Genomic DNA, 15,756 nt, shown 5'->3' with positions numbered 1-15,756 from the left:
AATACAACGTGGTGGGACACACCTCCGTGCCGTTACTGCGTGTCATTCCTTTCAAAGTGGATTCTGCCACGAACGCTGACGAGGAAGGTGGAAACACTTACCACGTCCACCGCGAATTTGTCCATCCTCACTATTTGCCGGTCAGCAAGTCGTATTTGGACACGGTCAACATTACTATAAAAGGAGATTTGGGACAAAATATTCCATTCACCAAAGGAAAAGTCACGGTGAAACTCCATTTTCGAAAACGGTTCTCTCACGACTCGTAAGTCATGTATCCAGTGTACCAAGGGGTGGCTCGACAGCGAGGACACGGTTTAGGAGACATGTTAAAATCGGCCTTTCGTTCGGTGGCCCCAGTGTTGAAACCGATGGTGACACGCGGATTGCACGCCTTGAAAGATGCGGCACTGACACAAGGCAAAGAATTTCTCCAAAATGTTATCATCGACAAACAAAACCCTAAAGAAGCCTTCATGAGGGCTGGCAAAAATGTCTTGCTGCAAACGGGCAAAGACATTTTGGGCCGACGAGAGACACCTATAAATGCCCTGCACGCTACCGAGTCAAGCATTCAGCAAGGACAAGGCAGAAAGAGACGACGAAGAAGAAAACACCCTTTCACCAGACTTCAAGCGAGAAAGGCCAAGAAAAGAAGAACCGTTCGAGACTTAGACTTAGACGTTTTCGATTATTGAAACACAAAACAAAATGATGCACCGAGAGTCTTGCGCCTGTTCCAAGACGGAACTGGATCTGTTTGCCATGCCCCCCACCATGATGACCATGCAAGAATCCCAATGGGTGGAATTTAATCCCGTCTCCTCATTGACCGATTCCGCTCCCATCGAGTTTGAAATTAAAGGACAGCCCGAAGATTACATCGATCTGAATAGCAGTTACTTGTACTTAAAAGTCCAAGTTCTAAAAAAAGATGATAAAGGAGTAGAAGACGATGACAATATAGCTCCCGTCAACAATTTCATGCATTCCTTGTTCAGCTCAGTGGATTTGTACTTGAATAACAAACTGGTCAGCAGCAGCATGGATACTTACCCTTACCGTGCCTACCTGGAAAATCTCTTGACGTACGGAACAGATGCCAAGACAAGTCATCTCAATGCCTGTGTGCTGTGGGTAGATGACACACCGGACAAGTTCGACGCAATAGATCCAAGCAATGAAGGCTTTGAGGCAAGAGAAAACAAAATCCTAAATAAGAACAGTTTAGAACTGATGGATCGTTTGCATTTGGACATGTGGTTGCAAGAGAAATATTTGCTGAACGGAGTCAATGTCCGCTTGAGACTGAACCGCAGCAGTACCACTTTCCATTTGCAGGCTGCTGATCTTGCTAAGGCTCCTAAAAGCATAATCCAAGAGGCCAAACTCTACGTACGACGCGTAGAAGTGTTACTTAAAGTGGCAAACGACATCAGTCAAACGTTGAGCAGAACGACCGCCAAGTATCCCATCCGACGCGTGGAAGTGAAAACGTTCACCATTCCCGCTAACCTTCAATCCATAACCCAAGATCATCTTTTTCAAGGACAGCTACCCAAGCGTTTAATCCTTGGTATGGTCGATAATGAAGCCTTCAACGGAGCCATCGCTAAAAATCCTTTCAACTTTCAACACTTAGGCGTGTCCAAAATCGAAGTCAGTCGCGATGGCAAGACCTTGTGTACCCGACCCTTTGAACCTAAGTTTGGTAACGAGAAGAATTACTTGAGATCGTACTTGTCCCTGTACGAAGCCACCGGTCAGTTAGGAACCAACACCAGTCACGGTATTTCGTACGACGAATATGACGGAGGCTATACTTTGTGGGCTTTCGATTTCACTCCAGACCAAGGCAGCGACGAGGGACATTTCCACCCTATAAAATCTGGCCAGATTCGTGTGGAACTTCAGTTTGCAAAGTCACTGGAGAAGACAGTGAACGTCATCCTGTATGCAGAATTCGATAATACCATAGAAATCAACAGTTTGAGAGAAGTCATTCTAGATTATTAGAAAGCCATGGAAGACTGTTGTCCCTCTTTACCTAGTGGAGAAACTTTGGAGATGGAATGTAAGGAGACCGTGGAAGGAGAAGAATCTCAAGACAAAGACGAAGAAGATATCATGATGAAGTCGAGATGGCCAGAACAAGAAGCCCATTTAGTCTGCTGTTTTGCCAAACACTTGGTCGACAAAATGACGGAATTGATCAAGAAAAATTGCTATGGATGTCAAAACGATCATCCCAGTCAAATTCAACACGATAAATGCCTGATGTTGAGTCAAGAAGAAAAATTGGACGAGTATCTGGACGAAGCTTGGAGTCTCATCTCGAAAAAAGACGTGTTGCACCAGTGGTATAAAGACTTGCGTGAACATTCTTGTCCAGCATTAACCACTCAAGAGATCCATCGTATCGAAGCTCTCCTGAATCAGAGTGAGGAAACAGAACGAATAACCGTTTATTCGTCAGACATTTTCAAGCAAAAAGTCAGGATCGAATTGACGACTTATTATTACCTGTGAAGAAGAAAACAAACACAAAAAACAATGGATACCTGGGAACTTTATTACCTTTTGAACCACAGTTCGTATACGTCTTCTTGGAATCCCGTCGTCTGTGCTAAAGATGAACTCCCTCATCGCAAACCTAAAGACCATCAAGCTTACGTGATCAACACGGATGACAGTCATCTCCCAGGAACCCACTGGGTAGCCGTCTACTTTCCTCAAGAAGGCTGTGTGGAATATTTCGATTCGTACGGATTGCCCCCTTTGGAAGACGATATCATAGACTTTATGAGAAGAAATGCTCAAACCACCCGATTCAATAACGTGAAATTACAAGGCACAGATTCCTTGGTGTGTGGACAATATTGTGTGTATTTTCTGCATCATCGCAGCCTGGGATATTCCTTAGAACATTTAGTGACTCATTTCGATCCTCGTTCTTCTGCTAGAAACGATGTGAAAGTAGATCGATGGTTTTGTGACCATTATGCTTATCTTTTGTCTCAAGCTAGGAAACGTAGTGTCCATCAATGGCCTAATGATTTCCAACAGTGGAAATCACAATTTCATTCACAACGTTGTCAGCCTTGTTTAAAGTAGATTGTATTTGAAGAAAAAAATTGTTTGATGTTATAGTGTTGGATTATTGTTAAAAAAGTTGTTGTTTAGTGTTAAGTGATTTTTTGAATAAAAAATGTTGTGTTTAGAAAAAAATGCCTTTGTCTTTTGTTTAGCTATAAGAATGTTGGATTGATGCTCTTTCATTTCTTACTATCCCTCTCATGAACGTTGCGGCTCGAAAACTGTGTGGGGGATGTTTTCCTTCACGTCCGCGCTTTAACTTTAAGAACCGGGTTGTTCCCAGTCTAGCCATCCATTGTCGACTCATCCTCCTAAGAAGATGTGCTCCAAACTAGCTAAGCTCAACGAAGCCTACGTGAATCTGCATAGGGTCAGACACAGTCTGATACCGAAGCCAGAAGAAATAGAGAATGTGAGAATGTTAAAAATCACTGAAGACCTGATAGAAGAACTCTTCCGAGAAGAAATGAACAGGGAGAAAGAAGAATGGACAGAGAAGTACAGACTTCAGAGACAGCAGCAACAGCAGCAACAGCAGCAGCAACAACAGCAACAGCAGCAGCAACCTGAAGCTGACAGAGGCTTTGTCGATTGTCGTATCGACACCAAAGAATTCTTCTTCTCTTTCCGAAGAAGCAGACCTATTGCCAGAAAGTCTATCCTCAGAGGACATCGCATTCTTAGAAACTAAAAAAAGAATGCCATAGCAAAACAAAAAAACAGCCCTTTTCAGGGCTACCCAATACTCTAGAAAAGAAATAACGATCAATTTGCCAATGTGTGTAGGTAGAGTAGTGTGAAAATAAACACTAACTCTTTCTTAAAAATTTTGAGGGTATGTGTTTGTGTGATTGTGTTTGTAAGTGATAAAGTAGGTTGGTGTGGATAGTAGATTAAAATGATGTTTGTTTTTTTTGGGCTGCTTGAGGTGTATATTTGGGGTTAGATTGGATTGCTTTGAGTATGTGGATAGTCTATTGAAGTGATGGGTAGCATAAAAAAGTGAGCGAGTGTTTCTTTTAGGTCCGCGCGTTGTTGTTGTTTTTTTGGTCATGATCTAGGTAAGATGAATTTTATGTTTTTAGGGGGATGTTTTCCTTCACGTCCGCGCTTTCAGTATAAATTGAAACTCGTTCGGCAGTCCAGCTACCCTTGTTGATTGATCAACACAGCCAGAAGAATGACTAGCAGAATAGTGAAACTGTTAGAACTCCAGATGCACCTGGAATATGCCAGGCGGATAGTAAACGAACTATCAGCGGAGGCTATCGTAGAAGAAGCAAGAATAAAGAAGGAAGAAGAGGAGAGAAGACAGAGGGAAGAGGAGGAAAAGAAAAGAGAAGAGATGATGTCGTTTAATATTCCTGAAACAGAGGATTGGGGTGTTGAAGCGAATCATCCTCCCTCTGCGCTCCCCAGAAGAAAGGTGAAAGAAGACTGGGGAAGAAGATGCGTGTGCGGCGCCAGGCCAGGAAGGTGCAACCATTAGATAGGTGCATCTGGAGTTTAAAAAACAGCCCTTTTCAGGGCTACCCAATACTCTAGAAAAGAAATAACTATTAATTTGCCAATGTGTGTAGGTAGAGTAGTGTGAAAATAAACACTAACTCTTGCTTTTAAAAATGTGAGGGTATGTGTTTGTGTGTTTGTGTGTTTGTGTTTGTAAGAGCTCAGGTATGTTTGTGTGAATAGTAGATTATGGGTTTCTTAGCAAAATGTGGAGAGTATAGTTAGGGTTATATTATATGAAATGAGAAAGTAGGGGGATGTTTTCCTTCACGTACGCGCGATGTTGGGTCATGATCTAGGTAAGATCCATTTTATGTTTTAGGGGGATGTTTTCCTTCACGTTCGCGCTTTTCGTATAAGAACCCACAGTGTTCGTTGTTCAAACCATTCTGCAAAGAATACAAAGAAGATGGCGTCAAACCAAATGGACAAATTACAAACCTTGCAAGACGTTTTAGACAACTTAGGAATAATGGAACAGATGCTATTAAGACTGGTTGAAGACCATTATTCCTATAGTCCCCATCGTGTGAAGATGGAAATTAATAACTTAAGGAAAGCAAAGGACAAGATTAGTGGTGTTATGAAAGAGATCAAGGAGGAGAAGGAGGATGAAGAGGAAAGAATAAGAATACGCAATTGGAACGAAAAAATTGAAAAAGAAGAAGAAAATGAAAAGAAGAAGAAAGAAGAGGAGGAAGAGAAGAAAGAAGAGGAGAAGAAAAAAAAGAAAGAGAAGAAGAGTGTAGGAGATAAAATAAGAACTTGGTGGAGGAAAAGAAGAAATTAGAAGCAGAAGAAAACCCAAAGGCCCTTTTCAGGGCCAGCCATATTTCTCGAAAAGAGACAGTCTTTGAATTGCCTACCCCTTTTTTAAAAAAATTTTAAAAAAAAAATCCGATGTTAAATTCCCCTTGTCCGTAGATTGTCCCACGATTTATTCCCATGTTAAATTCCCCTTGTCCTTAAAGTGTCCCACGATTTATTCCCATGTTAATTCCCCTTGTCCGTATATGTTCCCACGATTTTTCGCCATGTTAAATTTCCATTGTCCGTAAAGTGTCCCAGGGGTGTTTTGACTGGAATTTCCATTGTCCGTAAAGTATCCCACTTCACTACTTATGTGCTTTAGGGAAATAAGTTATTTGTTGACTTTACTAAACTTGTTGGATTTGCTACTTTCTGTTACATAGTTTAAGACCACAGTTGTAAAACATGGTTAAAAATATGCTATAACTTTTGATTGCAGTTTTGGATCTAAACAAATGTGAAATAGTTATACAGCTGCTACGGGGTGTTGATATTTTTATATGATGCCATCAGATGTAAGGGGTGCAGATCTGCTACTATGGATGATCGTCTTTCAGGCCTGTCTACATCAAATGGCAGCAAGGATCATGATGTGTAAGTCAAATATACTACATATATCTATACTTGTTAAAAGACTTCTACCATAGGTAAATCATTCAAAATAGATGTCTAGCACAACATTTCTTTAAAATCTGTTGATCCAGTTATGGAAATGGAGGTCAGTGCCAGAAACGCTTGTACATGGAAGTACATGTATTGTCCAGTAATGGAACTGTTTTTTTAAATAAAAATGGTACATATAGGCCAGTGCACTTGGGCTTGGATTAAACCAATCCAAGTCCAAGTGCACTGGCCTATATGTACAATTTAAAATAAATTTTCGAAACAGATCGACTCATGGGCCAAACCGGCCCATGAGTTGATCTGCTTGGAAATCTTTTTTGAAAAAATGAGACCAATAATTTTGAAATGTTAAATGCATTGACAATATGCCCAATTTAAGGGCACTCTGCAGTTTTGTAAAAAGAACCTTAGAGGTTATTAGCATTAATAAAGGAAATAAAGGCCTCTCGGAATGTATTATGATTGGGAATATGATGACAGCCTGTCTGAATGTATAATGAATGGAAATTTGATGACAGCCTGTCTGAATGTATTATGATTGGAAATTTGATGACAGATCTACACTTTCGCATATTGAGCAGATATTTCTGTGCTTCAGGTCTGTGAATTTCATTGGATGCGGCAGAAAGTCACCGCATTCAATCAATGTTAAGTTCAAATGTGAACACTGTTCCTACATGATCAAAACAAGGGGAGTACAAAGCTTGAATGGACTGGTAAATAAGCAATTTTCCACTGCTGGACCGTGTTTGTACACATACCTTTCACTCAAATACACTTGTAATGTCTTCCCTCAGGTATGTAGGCATATTTTTTATGTTTAAACTTTCAAAGTATCCTTTTTAAGTAAATTGCCTGTACCATTTTCAGCCATTACACACTAATGGTTAGTTGGCATTACAAACTAAGGGAGGCAACTCATAACATTCAATTGATGTCACTAGGACAAAGCTCTTGAATACCTGTTTGATCCGCCTAGGTGTAGATAGGGTTATCATATCAGAACCTTTGGGGCGGGGTGAAAATGGCCATCACAGGGTCTGAAAATTTTGCTTTTGACTGACTGGTCCAGGACCAGTAGAACCCTAAATTGCCCAGGTCCAGATTAGCCAAGAACCAGTCCAAATGCATCATGTGACATGCAGATATTATCTATAGTCCATTACTATTAATGAAAGACAAGAAAAGTAGCAAAATTAAAGAATGGCATTGAGTGTTGTGTTCACTTGGTAATGCTTTTCCACAAACTAAAGTCATATTGCATTAGTCAGACTTTACTTTGATGTAGAAAACATACTTCAACTTAATCTGATTTCAGCATTCCTGGCATCCATCGCATTCCAGCCATTGCATGGAGAAACTGTAATGAGAATGTCATGTGTATTTGACCTGGAAGCTCAGGTCCATGAGAGCCCTGCTTAGAGACCAGATTTTTATTCATTATATAGTCCTATATTGGTCCCATATGATCCCCAAGTGCCCCATGCAACTACTATCACTATTTTTAACTTATCTTTGACATGACTTGTAACATTGTATGACTCCACATTTTCAGCTGCATATAATCAGCTGGGATTTTCCCTGGATGCACTCTTAGCAGTTTGCAAGAAAATTATAACATATATTTCATCACTATGGACTGGATTACTGGTCATGGGGAAGTCTGTCAACCCTATGGACCACATTACCAGTCTGGTACTGTGTGTTTCATTAGAGTCATAGTAGACAACTCTATAGACTTTGGGATACTAATAACTTCCTTCTTGTAATGTAGATATTATATTTGGATTATCTTGTATGTTTAGAGAAATATCAAAGAAAGAAAAGCACCTTTTAGGACACACAGTACTAATTGTATGGAAAAATGGGAACCAGTCTGGAAATGGGTGAACATAAAATAGAGTATGGGTTTGGCTGGCCAGGATTGATTAATTATATAATTGTTTTTTTTAGGGGAAAAAAACCTTTTGAGAGTATATCCTAGTTGTGACTGAAAAAAATAGAGACGTTATTTTATTGATGGAATTTCAGTCCTTTAACAGTCTTGAGGTTGGAACACTCATTACTAAAATTAGCACCTGATTCTTTGATACGAAAATGGAAGCAGTAGTCGTGTTTCAAACATGTAGGTCCAGAAAATGCAGTGGCTCATATTCTTTTCCATACACAGAAGCTGATATCCAGGTTTCATCTATACTAATAAATATAGGTTTGGTCATGAGCAGTCAAAAATTTATAGTTATTGAATTTTTAGTATCCTGGTGTTTGCATAGGTTTATTATGGGCACTACATTAGTACCGTGATTCCTATAGACAACCACAGCAAAACATTGTCTCCACTTATGCAAGTGCAGTTAACTTTACTATAAATGCAATCACATGGTTCTATTTGTGGATAAGAAGCAAAATGAATACTTTTGTAAATTACAATGACTTTCAATGTTATATTAAACACATATTCAGATATATAAACTGTAGCCAACAAGGGGGTAAGGGGGATGTGCTGTGTATAGAGTGTGTTGATTTTACTATGTTAAGTGGAGTGTTTTGCACATTGGTTTATAGCTGTGCAATTACTTCTATAAAGTTTATACACTTTACCATATATAGAGTAATCATGGTGAGCAATATGATATTTACTAGTTGTGTTTTGAAACATTATGCTTCGTGATCACTTAGGTCTCTTCCACCATGCTGAATGGTGATGACCTCTCACGACTTTGCATCCCACTAATTTCTTTCAATTTATGTTTTAAAACTTCATATTTTGTATTTTAATGGACTTATGTCTACCTTACATCAGTTTTAAATTTGATATTTTCTAGGTGGAGTTTTAGGTAATTTCTGTCATTTAAATATATTTTTCTGTTATAATACATTTAGATGGTTACGTTGACCTTTTACTGATTAATTACATAATATGACAAGGCTGGTAATATATTTCCGCATTAAATTGAAGAGCAATAAGTGGTAATATTAGAAATGGTGACTCTTATTAGACAGCTTTATTTTAATCTTTTATTCTGATTTTCGTAAATAAAGTTCAAATACATGTACTTAAATGTTGCCTGAGACGCACCATTGATATATAGGTGAACATGAACTTTGTGCTATAATTTAATATTCACTAATGTACAGTCAAAGCCACTTATCTCGACCTCGGTTATCTCGACAACCTGCTTATGTCGAGCGTTTTGGTCCGGTCCCGAAAAAATTCTTCTTTGTTATGCTATTTTTTACCCGCTTATCTCGACCTCTGTTAAGTCGATAACCCGGTTATGTCGGGCATAAGTTTCGGTCCGAAGTAACATGTGGACCCGCTTAATTCGACGAAATGCAACTTTTTAACGTCAATCTCACAGAAATTGTACAAGAAATAGTGAGCAAAAGCGATCGATTTTCAGGCACAATTTTGGTCCGTTACGGCAGTAGTCACATGTTTATTTCATATTCTTTCTATTTTTGGTTCGTAAGAGTAGCTTAATCGATTAGTTTATTAAGAATATATCATGTTCACTACATAAAATATTCAAGGATTCACAAAGACAAGAGTGTGTACAAATTACAATGTAACTTTATTTTACGAAAACGCAGAATCTTAGATGTCAGCTACATGTGTATTTTATCATTTCCCTTTTATTTCTTAAGGTACATTTCAGATATGAATTATGTTCCGAAGTACATGTATACAAGAAACAACAATCAAGGAGATACAAGTAATGAAATATTATGTACATGTACACATTAATAATCAATGTGCAGACGGAAAAGTGCTGATCGGCTGAATATTCAGGTCATGAAATTGCTCCATATGCACGTAATATCATGACCCGGTTATGTCGACGATTTTTTTACACCCCCGACGTAATCGAGATAACTGGGTTTGACTGTAATCGTTGATAAGCAGAACAATGCACATTGCTTACTTATGCATTGAACTACCATTCCTTGGGCTGTCAAGAAAATCAAGGGTGGATATAGGACACACAGTACTAATTGTATGGAAAAATGGGAACCAGCCTGGAAATGGATGAACATAAAATAGAGTATATATGGGTTTGGCTGACCAATATTGGTTAATAATGTAAGTTATAAGTTAGGAAAAAGAATCATTTGAGGGCTTATCCTAGTTGTAAGTGAAAAAAAAATAGAGACACTGTTTTATTGATGGAATTTCAGTCCTTTAACAGTCTTGAGTTTGGAACACTCATTACTAAAATTAGCACCTGACTCTTTGATACGGAATTGAAAGCACATGGTTCAAACACATGCAGGTCCAGAAAATGCCACGGCTCATATCCTTTCATCTGCATAGAAGCTGACATCCAGGTTTCATCTATACTGATAAATATAGGTTTGATCATGAACACTCAGAAATTTAAAGTTATTGAACTTTAAATATTATGGTATTTGCGTAGGTTTACTATGGGAACTGAGTTATTACCATGAGTTTTTTAAGTGTGTTTTCTGAATGGTGAATTTCTGTTAACAATGGCAGAGCTTGAAGCAAGGTCTGACTGGACAGTTTTTTAGGTGAATTTTTGTCTGATAATGACCTATTGTAAAATAAAGGAGAATAATTTTACATTAAGGATACAAATAAAAACCAACTATTGATTTTTGTAGAAAGCATGCTTGTGAGATTTTGCCAGAGATATTCAGGTTAATTGCCTGTATAACTGGTGGTGGCTTTGATACTGAATTGACACTGCCACCAACCCCTCTTTTTAACATCCATTTTTGACAGCAAAGAGCTATTTTGAATATTTTCATGTGACAAGGCAGTTAAAAGAATCAGTGTGACACTGTGCTGTATACATGAATAAAGTTCACTAGTACTGTAACAAATTAGGATGCTTTTGGTCACCCCTCAACAATCTCAAGTTTTAGACATTTACCTCTGTATCAGACATACATGGATACATAAGCCAATTCAGCTATTCATTTGCAGCCCAAGTTACACATTTGATTGCCAGTGCTAATCTAACTCTGACAGGCAGTCACCAGACATGCCAACCCATTTTGAAGGTTAAACTCAAAGTAAATGTAAACCACATTACAGATTTAGCTTCTGTGTGAATTTATAAACACTAGGCTTATGGTAATAATAATATGATAATGCCTTCAGCCTTAAAAATTAGGGAGGTGTCAAAATATGAAACTAGCCAGTGAAACCCAAGATGAGGGTGAAGTTATGAAGATGTCTGGAGACCCAATGGAATATGCTTGTGAGTGACAGTGATGATGATGAAGAGGACTTTGAAGGTTTTGAACCCGTGGAAATGTGTGCTCTATGTGTTTTTGTTATGGTCAAAAAGCTTAGAACCAAAGTGATTTATTTCAGTTATCTGGAAGAGTTGGACCAGCCAGAGTGTTAAATAAATGGCTTCAGAAAAGCTCTGGAGCAGCAGGGAGGGTGAATATATAAGATACCACATTTCAGACACGTCGGTTCATGAAAATAAAAGCTTGCTACGAAAATGAAAAATATAAGGAAAATAATGTCAAAGCAAAGCGTCTAACTATCAAGAGTTTCTCTGATTGGGTTAGCTCATTTTGTTACTTTATCTTTGTCATTTGTTTTCAACAAGTATGTGTGTTTTGTTTACCTTTTAGACACTCATTTGTGGTCGCACCTCTCCTGCTGCTGTCTTTTTATCCAAAGATTTTATCAAGACCTACACGATATCATGATCGAGGAGTAGATTGTGCTTTCGAAAAGAAATTTCTTAACTTAATCATGTCCATATCCCCTGAATACAAAGTCTGATGAATGTTTCACAGAGTATGTTGTTGTTGTTGTGGGGTTTAACGCCATTTTTCAGCACACAATAGGCTATGCATGGCGGCCAGTATTAATGGTGGAGGAAGAACCCAGGAAAACCCCAGGAAGAACCACCTACCCTATAGAAGCTACTGGCAAGCTTTCTCACATACCCACATTAGCCGAATCCTAGACTCAAACCCATGCAGACAGGTGAGATGGCAGTGATCCATAATGGAGAGTGCTTTACACCACTCGGCCACTCGGGGCCCATCACAGAGTATGTATATCAACACAATTAAAATATTGCAGTTATATCTGATCATGTTAGGTATTTGTGTATATCGTTGAGTAACATAAATCACGTCTGTGTTTTTATGCCTGGAGCTATATTCTAGCTGGATTTGATTGTTTGTCCAACATTACATCATCATTTACTACGCGATTATTAATAAATCCATCGAGGTCATCTACAGATGGGGCTTCATCAATATTGGTGATAAAGTCAATAATATCATCACCATCCTCGTCCAGCAATTTTGCATTTCATTAAAATTCTTTATGCATCTCGTAGCATCTCTGATCATCTACAGATCGAGCTACTAAATAAAATGATTCCCATTTTAGCTATCTCATCAGATTAAGCAATAATTGTGTCTTACCAGACCCAGATGGACCTATGATAATTGCCCTGATAGAATTTGGTCGGGCTGGATGATGTTTACTGGTTTTTGTTTTCATGTAGCCGAGAAATCATTGATATCCATGTTGTACAAATATTTGAATCTATAATGTGTTCGATGCAGAGCATCCATACTCAAATGTGGATTATCAACGATAATATAAAAAAATAAATAGCGTGCACTTAAGGGAAAATATGTAAAATGTAAAGTTATTTCTAAGAATAGGAGAAAGACATCTTCCAGGATATAATTGTTGTGGTCCTGGAACCCGGCTTGATATCTGACCTGACAAGTGAGATCAACCAAGACTGAGAGAGTATCCAATTTAATAAATGCAATTGATCAAGAATATCACATTAAAAATAAGGATTTACAACAATGACATATTGCAAATGTGAAGTTGATTCATTTGTTAAATTCCATAAAAAATAAATCTTTCAGAGAATCATTAGCTAATTGGTTTAGTAGGATCTGCAATGAAAAGTAAAAAGTGTTAGGGGCTGGTAATTAATCAACCGATTATTAAAATAATGGAATCAATTTATTATAGCCCAAGAGGATAAGAGGATATTGGAAAGGTAGAGTAGCGATTAGTAAACTTGCTGATGAAGGAAATATCACATGTTCTGTTGCTGCAAATTGGTTATCATGGGAAGCAATATGGGAAATTTATCTATCACCACCTAAACAAATTCAGTATGCACATTTTGATGTCAGCATTCCTGTTGAAGTTCATTGAGCAGATATTTTGTTTTTTTACCACACGATGCAATTAAAATTGGTAGACATCAATCATGTACATACAAATACGCGTTGACTGTCATTGACATTGCAAATAGACATAAAGAGTCAGAACCACTATCAACTAAAGCAGCAGCTGAAATTGCATACGAGTACAAACAAATTTTTCAATGAGGATCTGGGCCACGTTTACTACAGGTTGATCCTGGCAAGAAATTTCTTGGTGGAGTATCATCTCTGATGAAAAACCATAACGTCAAAATCAGGCGAGGACATACCACAATTCATCGCAATCAGGCAATTGTTGAATGATTTAATTGAACATGTGCTAAGTGGTTATTTGGATATCAGTATGCAAAGGAAATAATTCAGAAAGACAAGAGATCTCATGAATGTGCTGCAAGACTACCCAGTGTGATAGCTACATTAAATAATGAAATTACTCGTGTAATTTATATGAAAGCCATTAATGCCATTGCAAAAAAATACACATACCAATACAATGACATGACTTTTCAAAACAACCAGTATTAGGGAATGTGACTGTAAGATATTGATGTGAACCTGGTGATCTTGAAGGTGGTAAAAAAGAGCAACTGAATGTTTTTTGGAATGTGATGATACATAAAGTTTCCAGCGTGGTTACATCCATGGGTAGACCTGCAATTTACAGATTAGATTCAACCGCTCCTCAACATGAATGTGTACGTGAACAATTGCAAGTAATTCCTGAAGACACACAGCACTACATTCACTTTTGTGAGCTAGCACCAGGGTGCCAGCACCCTTACATCGATTGCATTCGAGACAGGTCAGCATCTCATTTTCGAGTGTGTGACCAAGACTACTATTACTTCTATCTACGGTAAACTGCCTTGGATTATTATTTGAATACTGCCACAACATTAATGTGTTACAGCTCGCACAGTGATTATTCTGTTGTTGTTTTAATGTCATGATAAATTCTGCATCAAGATTAAAGTCATGTTTATTTTGTTGTCACTATTTATAACTAAACAAAATTCTTACTACATCATCGCAATTGCAAGCAACGGTTTCCTAAGTTTGATTATTATTTTTGTGAAAATAATAACCCTCCACAGCTGAAACAGTCTTCTAACTCAAGACAATGTGAGATAAACTAAATTTGACCACTCAGAATGATTATCAACAATCCAAATATTAGTATCCGAAATAGTTAATCCTTGTGACGAATGAATCATTATAGCATGTCCTAGCATCCATGGAGGGTTTTCCAACAACACTGACAGGAACTAAATCAGTATCATTTAACACAAGACTTTTTCTGACAATCTTGGTATAACAACGTTGATATTTTGCTGACAGTATCTACTGGGCGATAACACATTGGTACATGTAGATTTGAAAAATGTTCTTTATGTAATAGACATAACTGTCATAAATTTGTGTATGAATGTTTTCGCGGAGTAATTGAAAAATGTTGTGTGATTGATCATATTAATGGTATAAAACTTGATAGTGCTTTGTGTGATTTATGAGTTATTACGCAGAGTCAAAATTGTAAATCTGGAGTAACTGGTGATAATGACAAGAGAGGAAGATTAGCTGTATCTACAAATGTAGAGACAGGCAAAGAAATACTACTTCAGTCAACATATGCAGCCACAAAATACTTCGATATTAGCTCGGATTCAGTAAAGACTTGTTGCAGATAAGATAATAAGATGAACATTTTCAAAGAAATGCGAATAACGTATGAAGTTTAGGTATTGCATATAGCAAGAATTGTGAAGAGTGATAACTGTCAAGGATATGTAGAGCGGTTAAAGAGTAACATTGCTTGTATTTTTACAATGATATTCACTTGTAAATAAATTATAAGTTTTGGGTTGGTTATTTTCTCCTTCAGTACAAAAAATCAAATCGGCGTTACAAACAACATTTTCAATATTTCACTCCTGAGGTAAAATGGGAAACACTTCTATCGTAAGACAGAGTAATTTAATGTTTAATGACTTTATCGATGATATGATCCTTGACTGTCAAGGGGAATGACTCTATCAGCGAAGATAGAGCCTGTAATCTTATAAATAATTTTTTTTATTTATTTTGAATTTTTTTCTTCTTTTCTTTAAGGAACATTATCTTTATTTTTTTAAATCTGTCAGGTTTCTATCTTCATCTAGATTTTGTCAGTGATAATAATAATAAGAAGAAGAAACTAGAATCAACAACTTTTGGATTTCTAAGTATTAGTTAGCTTATATAGCATATGCCCCGTTTTATAATAGGGCTTTTACTAAATGCTCGATTTTCAACAGCCAAGCACACCTTCCCACCATGTCATCACGTGTTAGGTATCCTTTTGCACTCTCACAGGGTTGATTTTGGGAGAGGTGTGCAGAAATGTTGAATGTATATATGTATGTTAAAATAATTACGATATAACGATTATCTTTCCATTCTGAGGTTTTTATCACTGGAGTTCACATGGGTGTTGTGCTGCCCTTAGTCTAAGATTGTAAATATTTTGTGCTCTGTGAATCA

The 15,756-nt window shown here is 37.6% G+C and overlaps 1 protein-coding gene across 1 annotated transcript in view; it reads left to right on the top strand.

Moving 5' to 3' along the window:
- The window catches only part of LOC149789065 (uncharacterized), a 63,282-nt gene that overhangs the window by 20,270 nt on the left and 27,256 nt on the right, over positions 1-15,756 (top strand). Inside the window, exon 2 of the mRNA XM_089975248.1 lies at positions 5,855-6,009. Coding sequence (XP_089831374.1) covers positions 5,916-6,009 — 94 coding nt within the window. The 5' untranslated portion in view covers positions 5,855-5,915. The remainder of the gene's footprint in view (positions 1-5,854; positions 6,010-15,756) is intronic.

The sequence above is a fragment of the Sinohyriopsis cumingii genome, chromosome 11 (genome assembly GCF_028554795.1).
Source record: "Sinohyriopsis cumingii isolate HCF-2022 chromosome 11, ASM2855479v2, whole genome shotgun sequence".
Classification (NCBI taxonomy): domain Eukaryota; kingdom Metazoa; phylum Mollusca; class Bivalvia; order Unionida; family Unionidae; genus Sinohyriopsis; species Sinohyriopsis cumingii.
This window is presented reverse-complemented; position numbering and strand designations above follow the sequence as displayed.